The 18,167-nt window shown below is 31.4% G+C and overlaps 2 protein-coding genes across 2 annotated transcripts; one reads left to right on the top strand and one right to left on the bottom strand.

The window, feature by feature from the left end:
- Positions 1-608: 608 nt before the first annotated feature.
- Positions 609-4,657, top strand: LOC143071249 (uncharacterized). The gene is made up of 3 exons (XM_076245444.1): positions 609-885; positions 1,102-1,690; positions 3,394-4,657. Exons 1-2 carry the CDS (start codon positions 690-692, stop codon positions 1,662-1,664), a joined length of 759 nt encoding a protein of 252 aa, XP_076101559.1. The 5' UTR covers positions 609-689; the 3' UTR covers positions 1,665-1,690; positions 3,394-4,657.
- Positions 4,658-5,747: 1,090 nt separating this feature from the next.
- Positions 5,748-18,149, bottom strand: LOC143071253 (survival motor neuron protein-like). Its single transcript, XM_076245450.1, has 8 exons — positions 18,049-18,149; positions 15,374-15,451; positions 14,206-14,319; positions 10,039-10,236; positions 9,645-9,779; positions 9,095-9,151; positions 6,920-7,045; positions 5,748-6,229 (listed from the first exon to the last, which is right to left on the bottom strand). The coding sequence occupies exons 1-8, from the start codon at positions 18,088-18,090 to the stop codon at positions 6,170-6,172; spliced, it is 810 nt and encodes a 269-aa protein (XP_076101565.1). The 5' UTR covers positions 18,091-18,149; the 3' UTR covers positions 5,748-6,169.
- Positions 18,150-18,167: the final 18 nt, after the last annotated feature.

Raw genomic sequence — 18,167 nt, forward strand, 5'->3', positions numbered from 1 at the left:
CTCAATTTAACCACACATTTCATTAAACATATGTCCATTGTCACCAATAGCTATAAAATGAAATTGTAAAGTCCATAAAGCGTGACAAGTTCACTGTTTAATCCCAGAATTTATATCTGAACAAGGAAAAATCTGACGTATAAACCCGAAATTGGACAAAATACAAGAACCAGACAACTTAATTTCTTTCTTCAAAGTCTTTCACCAATAATGAATATTAACCCCATAATTTTAATTTTTTTTGCAAAATTCAAAAATGGCAACCACCAGCGAAAACCCCAACAAGGAGTTTAACTCGATACGGAATTGCAGAAAAATCATGAAAGAATGAATTGTATTTGTATCTGATATTTAGCCTGCTTTTCCTTAACCAAATTACTGAAAGTTTAGAAATTATTGCATTCTTTTATTATTGCAGATGAAACTGACAGCCTAAACATAGCAGCACAAAACAAACATCAAATTATTTCCACGAGTTCAGTTGGAACATATGTGTGGGCAAAAGTAGCCTTACACAACTTACAAAATCAGCCATATTGGATCTTTGAAACTTTATTCTCATTAAGTTGATAAAATGACATGTAGCTTCAGACAAATCAATCAACATTTATTCTGACAATGAACTTGATCAACAAGAAATACATACTAACATTAACAGTAATAGTACTTCTAATAAAAACAATGACACTATGTCTGTCATTGAAGATATGAAAGGCTTCATGGTAACTGAAGAGAAAGCTGGTCCAAAGATAAATGATGAACTGGCATCTGTTGTCAATGATGGCTTGAGAAAAAAGGCCAAGCAAAACAAAGTTGATGAGCTAACCAAAAAGTATGCAAAGCCAGAAAATGTACACAGTTTGACAGTCCCAAAAATTAATTTGGGTGAGTGTATATAAAGTAAATATACAATTAAACATATGATACATGTACAAAAATGTACATGTTAAATTTTAAAATTAATTAAAATTCAATTCTTTGAAAATAAATATATATTTATATACATGTACATGTAAATGTATTTTTTAAAATTTAATTCAAATCAATATAAATTATTTGATTGAGGCCGACATAAAATACAGGAATTCATTTCCTTTTCAGGTATCTGGTCACAGATGTCAATATCTAATAGAATGAACGACGTCAAACTACAAAAAATTCAAAACCTATTGGGCAAAGCAGCGTGTCCTATGCTGTATTTAATGGACATGTTTCTTGGTAAATCTCAAACCAATGATGGACTCACGACAGAAGAGGTACACTCTGCTACACAACTCTGTAAGGACGCGTACCAAATGACTCAAGTCACGTATGCAGACATTACTTTTAGACGAAGAGCTTTAATACAAGCAGAAATACAACCAAAATATAAAGCTTTATGCAAAGATGATGTTCCAGTAACTGATTTTCTCTTTGGAAATGACATCAAAGATAAAGTCAAAGAAATGGATGCTGAATATACAGTAGGGAAGAAACTGGGCAAAACCAATTTTAATGTTGGAAAGAAATCACATGATGACAAGAAAACTTTTAAGAAGCCATATGTACATGTACCAAAACGTCATTTTGACAAACCATCAAACAAGAAAGATTTTTTAGGGAAACCCACTTACAAAAAGAAAAAGTTCAAAAAGAAGTTCCAAGAGCAGGACAAGAAGTTTTAGAATTGCCAAAGCAAATTAGTTTGCCTGTGAGTACTTCAGTTCAGCAATTGAATACACAATTTACATTTTCAAACACACCAGACAATTTCATTGGTGGGAAAGTGAAAACATTCCTAGATAATTGGATGAGTCTTACTTCAGATAACTGGGTTTTAGATGTTGTAAAAGGGTATCAAATTGAGTTTGAGCAAATTCCATATCAAAACAAAGAACCAAATTTATTACAATTTGATAAAGATGAAACAAATATGGTACAGTTAGAAATAGATAAATTTTTACAGAAACAAATTATAAAACCAGTGACGTATATTAAAAATCAATATGTTTCAAATATTTTTACAAGACCAAAGAAGGATGGTACATGTAGAGTAATTTTAAATTTAAAAGTTCTCAACAATGATATTGAAAAACACCATTTTAAAATGGAAACATTAAAGTCAGCAATACAATGTGTGTCACAAAACTGCTGGTTTGCTTCTATTGATTTGAAAGACGCATATTATTCTATTTCTATTGACCACAAAGACCGAAAATATTTACGGTTCTATTGGAATGATCAGTTGTATGAATATACATGTTTGCCTAATGGGCTGACAACTGCGCCAAGGATATTTACAAAAGTTTTAAAAGTGCCATTTTCACATTTAAGAAAAATTGGACACAAAAATGTAGCTTACATTGATGATAGTCTTTTGATCAGTGATAGTTATTCGCAATGTGCAATTAATATTTCTGATACAGTCACCTTATTGGATAAATTAGGCTTTACTATTCATCCTGTCAAATCTGTATTTGAACCGACACAAACAATTACATTTTTAGGATTTGTTTTGAATTCAATAACAATGACAATTAAACTTACAACTGAAAAAGCACAAGCAATAAAACTTACATGCTGTAAATATGTTAAAAACAGACAAATGTCAATCAGGCAATTTGCACAGATTATAGGCAAATTGATTGCTGCCGAACCAGGAGTTGAACATGCACTTATATATATAAAATCTTTAGAAATAGAAAAAGACAAGTTTTTAAAACAAAACAATGGCGATTTTGACACTAAAATCATCATTTCAAATGAATCAGTAGATGTGTTAAATTGGTGGATTTCTCATGTTGAGTCTAGTTTTAAACCATTAGTACGAAAAGATCCTGAGATCATTTTAAAAACAGACAGTTCAAAAACTGGTTGGGGTGGTGTTGTCGACAATACACAACTTCAAACCAAGGGTTTTTGGTCTTATGAAGAGCAGAAATTACACATAAATTATTTAGAACTGAAAGCAGCGTTTTTAGCATTAAAATGTTTTTGTTCAACAAAATGTGATAAACATGTTCGAATATACATGGATAATATGGTAGCTGTGACCTATATAGACAAAATGGGAGGTAGAATTCAATCTCTTAATACCTTAACAAGGGAAATATGGCAGTGGTGTATACACAGAAACATTTGGTTAAGTGCTTGTCATTTACCGGGAAAAACAAATGTTGAAGCCGACAAATTGTCACGTTCTAATAATACAGATCTAGAATGGAAACTTAACACTAATGTTTTTATGTGTATTAATTCAATATATGGTCCGCATGATAATGATTTATTTGCTTCAAGGATAAATCATCAGTTATCGAGGTATATTTCATACTTACCTGATCCTAATGCTGAAGCAGTAGATGCTTTTTCTATAAGATGGACTAACTTTAACTCATTTGTTTTTCCTCCTTTTAGCATGGTAGGAAAAGTTATCCAAAAACTGATTTTGGAGGAAGCAGAAATAACCTTAATAGCACCTTTGTGGAGCACTCAACATTGGTTCCCTCAAATACTGCATCATATTGTTCAGGATTCTTACATAATACCCAGGGAAAAAGGACAACAGTTGTTGATACTGCCAACAGATCCTCAAAAGAAACATCTGTTGAAAAAACTGATTTTGGGTGTCTTCAGATTGTCGGGCAAATTGTTCAAAATACAGGACTATCAAAAAAGGCTGCAGAAATTGTCATCTCATCCTGGAGACAAAGTACACAAAAACAGTATTGGACATATCTCAAAAAATGGTGTACATTTTGTTGTCAACGAAAGATTGATATTTTTACGCCAACTGAGGTGGATGTAGTGGAATTTTTGACAGTTTTATACGAGTCCGGTGTAGGATATAGTTCTATTAACACAGCACGATCTGCATTATCGTCATATTTGACATTGGGAAAAACACTGCCGATTGGTCAGTGGCCTTTAGTTAAAAGGTTCCTCAGAGGAGTTTATAATAAACGACCAATGTTCCCTAGATATCAGCAAACATGGGATGTTAATGTTGTATTAGAATTTTTGATTACTTTATCGCCTGTAAAGCTTTTGTCACTGAGATGTTTAACTTTGAAATTAGTCATGTTATTAGCACTAGTTACTGGACAGAGAATACAGACGTTACATTGTGTAGATTTAGATTTTATGAAAATTACAAAAGGCAATGTTGTAATTGAAATTAATGAGGTTTTGAAAACCTCAAAACCAGGAAAACATTTATCACCAATATGTTTGCCAGCATTTGTTGATGACACAAGACTGTGTATTGTAACAGTTTTAAACGCCTATATCGAAAGAACATCTGCAATATGTACATCTCAAAAACTTTTTGTTACATTTGTAAAACCATACCATCACCCAACAAAGTCAACAATTAGTAATTGGATTAAATTGGTTTTAAAGCTTGCAGGTGTAAATACTTCTGTTTTTAAAACACACAGTACTAGGGGAGCTAGTACATCAGCAGCACTTAGAGCTGGGGTGTCAGTAAATTCTATTTTAAAATCAGCAGGATGGACAAATGAGTCTACTTTTAGGCAATTTTACAATAGACCAGTTACTGTTCAAGAGTACAATGATAACTATAGTGTACGAGTACTTCGTGGAAAATAGTTTTGTTTTTGCTTATAATGTACCAATGTTCATGATGTATATAAGTTAATACAATATTATTTGAAAATGTCTTTATCATTACCAAAATCCATATTATGAAATGGTTTTGTTGCCTACAGATATATTGGTATTCCGTATGTCGTTGAAACAGTTATAGATATATATAACTAATTGTGAGCTGATTGCTATATTAATTTATAGTATTTTGGGAATCCAATACATTATTGTAATCCTACACAACAGGTATAAATTACACGTATTCAAGTAAATTGGCTCTCAAATCTCATGGGAACTCTTGCATAATATTGGTTTATAAAAATTGTAAAATTAAATGAGGCTTAGTTATAAGACGATATTTGATTAAAATTTTTATAAACCAATAGTTATGCTAAGAGTTAACATGACCACCCTTTTTTCATCATTACCCACCCAGAAATTTATTCAATTATACATGAATATCTCTGAATAGTGACCTCTATCTGCGCATGCGCTTCTCATGTTAACTCTTAGCATAACTATTGGTTTATAAAAATTTTAATCAAATATCGTCTTATAACTAAGCCTCGTTTAATTTTACAATTCAATAGAATAGACGTATCTTTACAATACTGTAAAGACAAATCAAATTGTACCTTTATATGGGGACGGAGTCCCCAATAACAGTAGAAAATTCAATAAAAAAAAAAATACGGGAAAATTTCCAGAATTTTTCATTGTACTAATGAACTCAAAATCGTTCAAATTTTTTTTGTCGTGTATTGAAATCCCGGACCTGCGCAGAAATGTACAATGTACTTCCTTTTTCCGGTCTCGTTTGTATGAAACTTTGAGTAAAATATATATTTATCAGTCTAGTATAAAATAGGAAGGAACGCGCAATACCAATTTCATTTTTAATAATTCCTTGATATGAAAAAACGTTACCTGATGATAGCGTTTCTTTGTTTACATTGCATATGACGTCATAATTTAAATAACGTCACAACTAAATCCCTAACAACAGAACCAAAATCGGAAACGTTACGGTATTTCCGTTTCTTTTTTTTTTTAAACAAATATTTAAGTTACAAAAAAATAATTCATACAGACTTCGTCCCCATTTACAGGTAATGCCTGCCTCATATTAAACATATAATTATTACTTTAACAAAAGGCACAACTTAAAAAAACACATTCAATTTATTAACATTACATGGATATATTTCATTTGATAAAATACAACTTTTTAAAATTCCAACAGAAAATAAAAAGAATTGATTTTTACAAATAAATTATCAAGATAAATTCATTTTATACTGTTCTAAATTGTCTGAAATATTCTGTTGTTCAATATGTTGTAAAAAAAAAAGACTGAATTGTTGTCTGATGATTTCAAAATGATATCAGATACAAATACAATGAATCATTCCTCCATTCATGACATTCCTTCATAGCTCAAGGTCACTGGTACATACAAATGTTTGTTTGATTATTGACATCCCTGTCTGTGCAGTACATGCTGGTTTGTACAAACAAAATAACAGATACAACAAAATAAGTAATGACGGACAATATGAGATGTTGTTTAGTAAGTCCCCATATGTTATCTTGCTGAGTCTTGTTCTGTAGAGGTATACCGCTGACGTTTTCTTTGATTCTGTCCCTGAAAAAAATTGAAAAACAGTTCTATTAAATGTGGCTTATGATATTTTACATGTGCCATACTAAAATAATTGTCTAATCCTAGATCAATGAGGGGCAGCAGAAAAATAGTAGTTGTTAATTCTGCATTGTCAATCAACATTATTCTTTAACACTGACAGCATGAATAGCAGGCAAGACAAAGAGTTCATGGGCACATAATTTTTTTTCTAAATTTAAGGTGGTATCTAACACAACAGGGAGATAACTCTGTAAAATCAGCTAAAAGTTTTAATCACTTTTAATTGCTATAGAAATATAAAGCTTCTCAATGATCTGTATGTCAAACTGCTATATATCCAATGAAATTTTTCAGAGAAAGTGATTTGTCCAAGTTTGTTGAAATTTTTATATTTTTTTACAAAGGGTCAAAGTAAATATTTTGTCAAAATTTTATGAAAATTAAACAAGCCAAAATAGTTTTAGTCAAGGTGTTGGGTACCACCTTAATCTTATTAATAAATTTTATAAACTTGACAGTTTGAAAAATAACTTCAAAAATGACCAAAACATGTGAAAAATTCCTGATCTTTGATGATATCTACAGAACTTTCAACATACCTGGTAAAATCCTGTGTGATAGCCACTCATATACCAAGACATCAGCATACTACATAATGCCTCATTATCACTGTTCATTAACTCAACATACCTGGTAAAATCCTGTGTGATAGCCACTCATATACCAAGACATCAGCATACTACATAAGGCTTCATTATCACCGTTCATTAACTCATCATTGATTGGTGGTGGTGGTGGAGGCACAAATGGGAGGCCCTGAAAAATAAGTAATAAAACAATTATATACAGATGTAGCTTCATTCTTTTACAATAACTATGATACAGTTTCAGGAACCATGCTTACCCGTGTGACATTATAAGTTCAAATGGTGTGTGGTTGCACCATTGTCCCTGTACTCCTTGATAAGGGGAGGGTTGAGTATCATTGGTTTTTCCTTGATTGTTTTGCCTCTTATAGCTGACTAAATATGGTATGGGTTTTGCACATTATTGGAGGCATAACAGTAACTTCGTGTTGCCTTAATGTCTGTACCAAGTCAGGAAATTGAGAGTTGTTTTTTTCACTTGTAAGTTGATAACATTTGATTCTCAGTTTTTATGTATTACAATTTATATGTAAACGCAAATATCAAATGCCTTTCATACTAGTGAACAATTTTCATTCAGTCCTTTTAATTGTAACAACTGACTTTCTATTTTATCAAATCATTGCTTTGTTTTATTATGAAAGAGATTTTGTACACTTTCAAAGGTGTTATTCAATTAATAGTATAACAGGGAGATAATTACAAAATCAATGATGTAAAATATGACAAACGACAAAGGTTATCTCCCATTATGTAGCATGTATTTCATTCATTTAGAAAAAACCTCTTAGAATTTCTTTTACAATAACTAATTAAATAAACTTTGAATCAATTTCCAAACAAAAGTGACTATTTAGCATTAAATTAGTTTCAATCTAAGTGTAGTCCAAATACGTCATAACTATTTGGACTATTTTAAGGGCTGTTCCATGGAAATGCAATGTGAGCGTCGTTTTAATTTATTTTTCTTTCTGTGGGTGGAGGAAGGTAAAAAAAAAGGTCTAAAAGGACACAGCAGGGACTAAACTTAACTCTTTTTCTCCATTTTTTTCAGGGGCCCAGTTGAAATCTTAGGGGCCCAACCAATTTCTAAATTAATAAGATAAAACTTAAATATACCAATAAAGCCTTTTTATGTAATGCTATATGTAATGTTTGAGTCTGGAATAAATAATGTATGATTACTTCAAAATATTTGAATTATTGAATTATTACCAGAAATATATCATAAGATTTGAGTCAATGACAGTACTGATTTTTGAAGATTTCCCGCAAAAAATTGTCTCCCTTCAATTAGAACTTCCTGTTGACAATAGAGCTGTTTCCATAAATAATTAAAGGATATTTCAAACCCAAGCCATCCTTTAATATGTGCTGATCAAAAATATTATTCAATTACTTTTCATTGAAGATTGGTTCCCATACTAGATATTATGATATTTATTTATGAGATTTTACGTTTTGTTTTTTCATTGAAGAACAAGTTTTGTTTGCAAGTTTTTGTCTTAAATGCACTTGTTATAACTCCCTAAACAACTGGGATGTATTTTTGAAGCAATTCAGATTCAAAAGCGTAACGAAAACACTTTAAAATGATGAATTAATCGTTGAAGCTTTCAAAAAGAGCGTTTAGAGAAGGTGATTACATGTGTCAAATCGTGATTTTGCATCAAAAACTTAGTTGTACGACTAGATTTTGGTTTTTAGAATGATCTAACTGGTTACTGGAAATCCGCCTTTCTATTTTCCCTCTTTAATTCAACAATCAGATTTCCATTTGGGAACAGTTTTTATACGCCCGTTTTTTAGCGGGGAAAAGGAGAGACATGGGATTAAATGCAAAATATTATTTGTCCCCAGCTGGGCAATCAGGATGATAAATATATTCGCCCAGCTGAAAATCTGGTCGCATTGGGCGACTCGCCAACCGTTAAGTTTAGTCCCTGCACAGCATTTTCTGGAACAGCCCTAAGCAGCTATATCAACTAGTATATTGTGATAAGGCTGTTAGTTTTCACTTTTGAACTGTTTCAAATTGTCATATCGGGGCCTTTTATAGCTGACTATGCGGTATGAGATTTGATCATTGTTGAAGGCTGTACAGTGACATATAGTTGTTAATGTCTGTGTCATTTTGGTCTCTTGTGGACAGTTGTCTCATTGGCAATCATACCATACTTCTTTTTTTTTTATAGCTACTGAATCATTATCTGCTTACCCCTGATGGTGGTCCCATAAATCCTTGGGGGAAAGATGGAAATGAAGGAAACTGTGGCTGTAAAAAAAACAAACATTCAGTTATTGTAATTACTATAAAATTATTGACATGAATAATATATAGGGTTATTGCATAAATGTTTGGTAAATATATGTCTTAAAGGCATTGTCAACTTAAGTGACCTGTGGTTTTTAATATTTTACTTCCTCAAGTGAAGAAGGTCATGGGTTTAAATAGATAGATCACCTGATCAAACTAAAATTTAAATAAAAATAATAATTTCTGCTTCAGACCGCATTTTGAGGTATTCCAGAGTAAACTGATTTAATCTAAAATCACAATAAAGTGTCTGTGTCCTGACATTTGAGTTTTTAGTTAAAAATAAACATTGTGTGTATCAGTCTTGTACAAATCTTAGTGTGCTAAATATTGACTAAATCAATGCTACTTGAGGTTAATGTTGATGTCATTGCCATTCTCATCATCTTCTTGAATTGATTTTCATTAACATTTGTGTTTTTCTATTGATTAAAACATGCACATTATTTACCATTGAAACACCAGGAAATGGAGGCATAAATGGCATTCCTGGCATAAATGGAGGATTAGTACTACTACTGGCTGAATGTTTCTTCTTTCTATCAGGTGCTGGACTCTGCCTTGCACTCCAATCCATACTATCTGACTGTACAAATATAAATCATGCATTTATAAAATAAATTTAAGTAGACAGTTTAAACATATATTTAAATACTTACCAATAGTGAGTTATCAACAGTATATGTATATTTAAATTTGAGATAACAGTTTATGAATAATTTTTAATTTAAGTAGACAAAGTTTTAACCTTTATCTGAATGGTAGCTTTTTAAACTTGTTATATCATATTACAATATAAGGCTTTTTTATACAAATTTAATTTAAAAGTAGATATTTGTATTTACTTCTGACTTCTGTCTTTGTTTCTGTTTTCTGGTTGGCTGGAGTAGTTCTGTAAATTCTTTCTCTTCCTCATTACCATATCCTCTGTATCGTATGATACATGTCTCTGCTTCCTCGTCTATGTCTATAATCTCAGCATCATATGTCAGGTCATCTTCTGTAAACACAGCTCTACACTGATCACCTACTTTCCAAGGACACTAAAAATAAGGTAACATATTCAGGGATCAAACAATTACTGTATTTATGTAAGTTTAGAAATTATTGCTTGCTTTAGTATTGCGATTACTAAAGAATAGACAAAAACACAAGATTTAAGTATTGCTATTTCAAGAAAATCTGTATACAGTTGTATATCAGTATGTATCAAATATCAGAATGCGAGTTAATTGTATCCCTATACTCACTAATAATTGCATTATTTACAATAACAAAAACCTCACAATAATTTCTACACTTACAGTAATCTATATATTCTGTAACTCTAATTTTGGCCAGGGATTTATTTTCACAACTTCTGCAAATTGGAAAATAATGTGAATATTTATCAGCACAATAACGTAAAACTTGGACCTTCCCTCATTTGAAAACTTCCAAGTTAGTTTGAAAATCACAAAATTATATTGCAGCAAACTAAGATAGACATGATAGAAAGGGCTAAATGTGATATAAAGTACCTGTAAAAATAAGTACTTTTTTACTGTATATATAAGACAACTGTATTTTCTGATTTTTTTTTCTCTGAAAATGTATAACTTGAAATCAAATATAATGTACGTACTATAGAGATTTCTTACACAATAAAGGGACGCACATTTTTCTGGATTGGCATACCACCAAACAATAAATACTCAGGGCTATTTCAGAAAAAAAAACAAAATGGGGTGTAGGTTTGGAAGGCACTTTATTGTTTACTTGGTGACCTCTTACAAGCCATACAAAGATAATTAAAGGGCCTTCCAACCCCCACCCATATATCTGATAGAACGTTATCTTTTGAAAGTCTAAATGATGGTACAATGTATTTGAGGCTTAAATTAAAATATTGTTTGTTTGCCCTTTACTAACCAACCCTATAAATTCGTTTCGTCTGAGAATCTTTTATTTGTATTTACCAGCAAGATTTTATTTTATTTTTTCATTCCTACCAAAAATCTTATATTTGTACTTCCCGCTCAAAACTTTTTTACCGGAATCCTCTGGTTTTATCTTTACCGTATCAGTGTTCCAGCTAGGATTTGACAATAGAGGGGCACGTTTTTAAAAAGGGCACTTTAGCGCGTTCTCACTGAAAAAAATCAAATACTTTATGTTACCACATAAAGACATATTTTTAGCAAGCATGTAGCTAAGTTAAATAGCTATCATATACAAGTTTAAAAATCATTTATTTAGAACATATAACATGTATAAGTTAAAATCAAACTGATAGCAATAATAGACATTACTATATTCATTTCTCTTTCAGAACTATAGATTTTTTCAAAGAAGAGTTCAAATGCAAATAAATAAACAACAATGACAAATCTTCTGTTTTTCTTTTTGAAGAAGGTTGTCACACATTGATCAAGATTTTTTTCAAATTTAGTTTCATCACAGTTTAATTTTACAGTTAATATTTTTGTTAATGTTTGTGTTTTCAAGTTTGCACTAGCTGCCTGTGACTTGTCTTTATCAATTTGACCTGAGAGAATATTTTCTCCACCTCTGCTGTACTGAGTGGTTGTACATTGTACATGTCATATTGCAACACTGAATAGTTTTGCAACAAGAGGGTACATAGATAATAGGTTTTTATCCTAATGACAAGGTGAATGAAATAGCTCTAGCAGACTAGATAAGGAACGATCTGTAAGTTCTGCTGATGACACAAGAGCTATAAAGTCCTGTTATTGAATAAGGAGAGTTTCAGGGTCCATGTCAAATGTATTTGTCAGAGCTTCTATCTCTGTATAACCATACATTGTTTCACTGTTGTCTGTTCAATTCAACAAGCATCTCCGTATATTTCATGTTGAGCGTATCTAATAAAATCAATAAGTTTGTCAAAACGGATTTCAATCACAGGCACTTGTTCATTGGAAGACCCCCTATCAACGTATATTTACGGAAATATACGTTGATAGGGGGTCTTCAATGGATAGAAACAAGTGCCTGTGATTTCAATAAGAAAATTGATACAAAAATCTGACTTTCGAGAGCTCCGTAATCGCCACAACAATAAATTGATTCAATTTTGTAAGTTTATTATCAATTCAACAAGCATCTCCGTTTACTTCATGTTGAGCGTATTTAATAACATCGATATTAAAGTTAGTCAAAACGGATTTCAATTTAAGAAAAAATGATATAAAAATCGGACTTTCGAGTGCTCCGTAATCGGCGGAATTTACAATAGAAGAACAATTGCGATATTTGATAAAAACCTTTCTTCTTCTCGATTTTTTATAAAGGTAAAGAATTAAATTATTTTTTTACTTTTGATGGTCATTATTCTTGAAAAAAGATGTAATAGACTGGCAAGTCTTTGATATTTTCTTCTTGTCATTTCCGAGTTGGTCAATTTTTCTTTTTTTCGTCGGCATTTTGCGTGTTGACCTATTGGAATGATTCTTTTTAAATGAACGTTATTTTATAAATAACAAATACAATAGAAATGAACACCGTTCTGCCGTTCACATTTATTTTATAAATTCTATTTTGCATCGTCAGGTGTTAAAATAATCAATTCATTTAACTTCGATGTTTGGTGCTTCAGGGCAAAGGGATTAGACAGGGTCGTAAATTTCACCTGATTAAGTAATTGACTCTAATCAAATAGGTGATTATATACAGGTAACAAGTGTCAACAATTTTAATCTGTTGTTTTAATGAAGTGTGTGTATAAAGGCCTCAACAAAATGGCGACGATATGAGGAAAAAAGATCGTTTTTTAAACTTTTTTTCAAAAGGGAACAGAGGGGCGCAGGGGCGCTTAAAAAAGGCAGAGGGTGCAAAATTTCGGGGGCGTGGCGCGGCGCCCCTCCATTTCATGCTAGCTGGAACACTGCGTATAAGGTCTAGTCCGTTTGGTATCATGTGAGCGTTTGACATGAACACTTGCATTTAGAGTTTCAAAGCATTTGTTTGAAATCGATGTTGAACGCTTTGAAATCATGATATGACATACGTTACTCTGTATCTTTATACTTGAAGAGCAGGGTTCATTTACAAAAAAGTTTAATACAAAATTATCAACGTGTGTACAAACTATTTTGTAAACATTATATTCTATGTAGGGATGGTCTTTTGTGATCCGTAAATCAGGATGATTATGTTAACGATGCCTTCGACCAGCATTGCTATATTATTTATATCTGAGTGACATGAACCAAAGGTGACAAAAGCCTGTAAAGTGGAGAATATTTGGCAGTAAAATCGCCCAAGTTTTCCATACAGATCATTTATAAATGCGATGTAAAATACGTGACAATTGAGTTTCAAGTCTTGTGGCATTTTTATTGGAAACATAGGCACACAGGAAAATTTAAACACTCTAGGGACTTTTTCTACTAGTAATGTATGTCTGCCCGGACATATTTTACCAGGACAAAGTTATCTCTTACAGAAAATCTTTAGGTAGAGGTAAGCGTACAAGGTACGTAGTACAGAATATTAGTGCAAGTTAAAACTCTTTAAAGTTCAAGGCATATAAACGTTGAAAATATGCGGCACAGCTCTATATTTTGATATTTGAAAACCAAATAGTAGTGCATATGAATTAACTTCACATTCTACGATTATTTTTTTAAACTTTCTGGGACTATTATACTAATAGTCCCAGATACTTATTAGCAAAAGCAAAACAGATAAAAATGACATTATGCAGATTTTGTATCTATAAAATAAAATATTATACCTACCTGCCTACCAATGACAAGAAATACACAGAGCCAAGTTATTTTTTTGGGAAAAAAAACACCCAAAAAATAAAATATTTTACCTACCTACCCTGTTTCAAAACATAGGGTCGGAAAAGGGCAAACAAACAATATTTTAACTAAGGCCAGATAGATAAAAAAAGTCCTTTTTTGTATTTACAAATTTCAAGGGCCCAAAAAAAAGACCTTGTCAAGTCTTCTGCTTTATTCATCAACTACAACCATAAAGAATGCCAATTTTCAAAATACCTTTTTCTTGTTTTTATGTTTCTTTTTCCTCTTCCTCTTCCTTTTCTTATTTATATCTTGTTTGTTTGATGTCTGTGATTCGTTATCATTAATAACAGAACCATTTACTTTGGCCTGTAAAGAAAACATTTTTAATAAATGGAACACATTAAACAACAGATCAACAAAAACTTATATACCTATTTCTATAATGAAATTTAAGTAATCCTTCAACCACTAAAGTTCAACAGTACAAATAGCATCTAAAATCACTTATAAAAACGAATGAGTTCATTCAATCAAGGTTTACTTTCATCATTATTATAGCGTTTAACTCTGAAATTAGAAAAATGTGTGTGTCACATTGTGTTATTATGCTATGGTAAATTTTTGTAATCTTGTCTTTTGTGTTTGATTGTGTGCTTTTTGTCGTTTTTTGGTCTCAAACTCTTGTGGAGAGTTATCTCATTGGCAATCATACTACATCTTCTTTTTTGATATTTGTCTATATGCCTTTTTGTTTTTCTTTGTTTGCTTTAACAGTGATTAAGATTATAACACAATGTTGACAGCTACACCCTTATTACTTTTTTACCTATTATGTCTGATAGTTTTGTTCACATATTGTTGTCAATATAATGGAATTTTATGTGACTGTCATACAAGTAAGAGGTTTAGCTACTTATAAAATCAGGTTTAATCCACCATTTTCTACATAGGAAAATCCTGTACCAAGTCAGGAATATGACAGTTGTCATCCATTCCTTTGATGTGTTTTTGATTTTGCCAATCGATTAGGCTTTATGATTTTATTTTCCTCTTAGTTTGGTATGTTTGTTAATTTACTTTTCACATTAAAACTTTACTGTGTTTTGCAGCACGGGGAATGAAATGTGAAAGTAACTGAAAATTAAAGCCAGCAAAGTGATGGCAATAACTGATTCATTTTCAGTGTCTGTCATTACATGTGTATACTGTGGCTTCATTATCTTTCATACAAGATTGAAAAATATGGTGGTTTAGAGTCTTGTTTTTACCTTTGATTAAGACTTAGTATTAGTATGAAAATTATCAAAACAAAACTTGTTGAAAACATGAATAGCTTAATAGTTAGAAAAAAAATGTAAGCAATATATATTTATAATCTAAAATGTATTCTCTATAAGAAAAAAATTGTAAAGAGGCTTACTTTCACTAGGTTCACAGCATTGTCATAAGCTTTTATTAATGCTGTATCATCCCACAAATCACTATCACTCTCTGCAGCCTGAAACACAAAAGTAGGAATCATATTATTAATGTAATATCAAGTATACATGTAGTACAAATACATTAACCTTATTACCAAAATCATCTAAAATCTATTCTTACACTTACGAAGGAAAACCTAGAAGAAAAAATTAATAACATATTGGGAGTTCAGTGGTGTTCTGTTCCCAAGTTGACACATTAATAGCCTTTCAAGACATCATAATTATTTGGACTAAGAATGGATGTGAAATTGCTTTGAAAATTACGGGAAAACATGATCATGGTTTTCTGTAACTGAAGAAGAAATTCCTGAATTGACTAATTAAGTACAGCTCTTTATAAGAACCAGGCAGAGTGTCATATACATGTGATACATTGGGGGTTTCAGATTTTAACTACAGTGCTAACTATTCTGTACACATTTGCACTTTTCTGAAAAACACCAGAGAAAATTTGATAATTTTGCAAAAATTTCAATTTCAGAAAAGTTTAAAAATTTACAAATTTGGTTAACATGCAATCTTCACTAAAATGAAGCTTAAACCAAGTTGTATCAATGTTACATATGAACATTAATGAAAAATGCATGATTTTATTCATAATCAGGCTCTGAATTGTGGTGATTTTATTAATTTAGCTGATTTTTGAAAGATTTTATCACACTTATCAACCAAAAAATAGTGTGTCCATTACCATGGCAACCACTATTACTTTCCCACTCAAAATCATTTTTTGAGCAGTCTTCATTTATTGCTTCTACTAGGCCAATTATAGAAAAAATCTGAAACCTTCATGTATCGCACTCTGCCTGGTTCTTACAAAGAGCTGTACTTAAATGTCAAAATAACTTTACTAGATGAAAAAGATGACCATTTCACTAAATGCTTATAAATACACCTTATGGCCATTACCAGACATCACAAAAGATCTTGTAAATTTTGACGTCATATAATGGACAATATATGTAATAAAACTTTAATAAACATTCTAATATGACGTACTTCTTTCGCTTTGTAAACAACACCATGTGAAAATTCTCGATATATCTATATTTAGCGCAGAATCAAGAGATATACATAATAATGAATGTTACAATATACATGTACCTCCCACGTAAATCTACATATATTTGAATCTATTTGCAAATGCTTTGCCGATTTTATTTTATTAGAAATTGTAATAAAACAAAAGACAAAAGAACTTTTATTCTTATTTGGATGCATAATAAAAGAATTAATATACTGCAACTAGTTGTGTTTATTTCCTAAATATAGTTAGTGACACAGCTACAAATTTTTTTGTGCAATGTCAATTTCATCATGGAACACTATCTCCACAATCAGGGGTTCCTTAAGGGATGAAAATAAGCTCATATTTATGTTACGATTTTAGAAGCTATCAATATACATGATATACTAATTTAAGTTGCAGTATGAAAAACAATATTTAGTCTATGTCAAAAATATAAACCTTTTGGTAACCATTGAAGTTCGTATAATATTGTATTAAAATGGAATTCTGAGGTAGGTTTTGAAAATGTTTTGTTTTATTTTCTATTCTATTAAATTATTTGCATATTAAATGATTTCAGCGAGTCAACATGGCAGCTCCTTTGTTACGAAATGTCAATTTTGGATTTGACGGTAGCTTTCAAGAAAACATGTAAATTAAAAATCGCAAATATTGGGTTTGAGAATTAAACATATTTTTTTCTCTAGCGGTTATTAACGAAATAACCAATGCAAGCTAAAGATTTATGAGAATACTTGAGCTTTACCTAACAAGGAGTAAAAAAGAACAGCTACAAACACGGCATACCAAACCTCACTTCAGTATTTGAATGAACTTCTTTCATGTATTTGTCCTATTAGAATCGAAATAATTCATGAAACTCAGAAAGCCATAGATTTGTTGGAAATTTACACATGGCCTGGGCCGTTATATTTGCTAATTTTTTCTCTCGCTAACGCTCAGGATAAAATTCGAATATCATGGCCGGAACAAATCTATGGCTTTCATGCATGTCATGAATTATTTCAAAAGTTCAAGCAGGACATATTTCCCAATAGCGATAGATGTATTGTCACTGATAAGGGGCAAAATTATTTGACTTTTCCAATACACCTTATCGTCAATCCCGGCTGACCTGGCCGCTTAAACTTTTGACGCATACAACAATCACTTTTCCATTTTGGCGTCATATATTTTGTTTTATGACATCAAAATTTTACAGGAACCTGTGTGATATCCAGTAATGGCGGAAAAAGGGATAAGGTGCATAGGTGCCGAAGACGAAGTGACCAATTTGACTTGTTCCCTAGACCTCAGCAAATAGCACCCGCCACAAAAAGCTCTTAGATATAAACTGTTAATTTCATGGGAGATAAACATCTGGAAACTATCCACAAAGTGGCATTGCATATAATTTATTTGTTAACTTTTTGTGGCAAGGCCCAGGGAAACGTACTTGCAACGTTTCTCCCGTAACGTTTTAAGGCAGTTATAAAGGATCATCTGGTTAGTTTTACAAAAGAATGTACGCCATTTTGAAGAAACTTATTGGTTTTCCTAATTTATAAGATTAATTCTTTTTTAATTTAATCATAGGGTCACCTGGCCCCGTTGAAATAGCACAGTTCCAGCTACTGAAGCCATTTTTGGCAGAGAACCTATCGTCAGATGAAACAACAAATTTAATTGGTTAAACTTAATATTTTAACCAATGAAAAACT

This window comes from Mytilus galloprovincialis, chromosome 4 (genome assembly GCF_965363235.1).
Source record: "Mytilus galloprovincialis chromosome 4, xbMytGall1.hap1.1, whole genome shotgun sequence".
In the NCBI taxonomy this organism is placed as follows: Eukaryota; Metazoa; Mollusca; class Bivalvia; order Mytilida; family Mytilidae; genus Mytilus; species Mytilus galloprovincialis.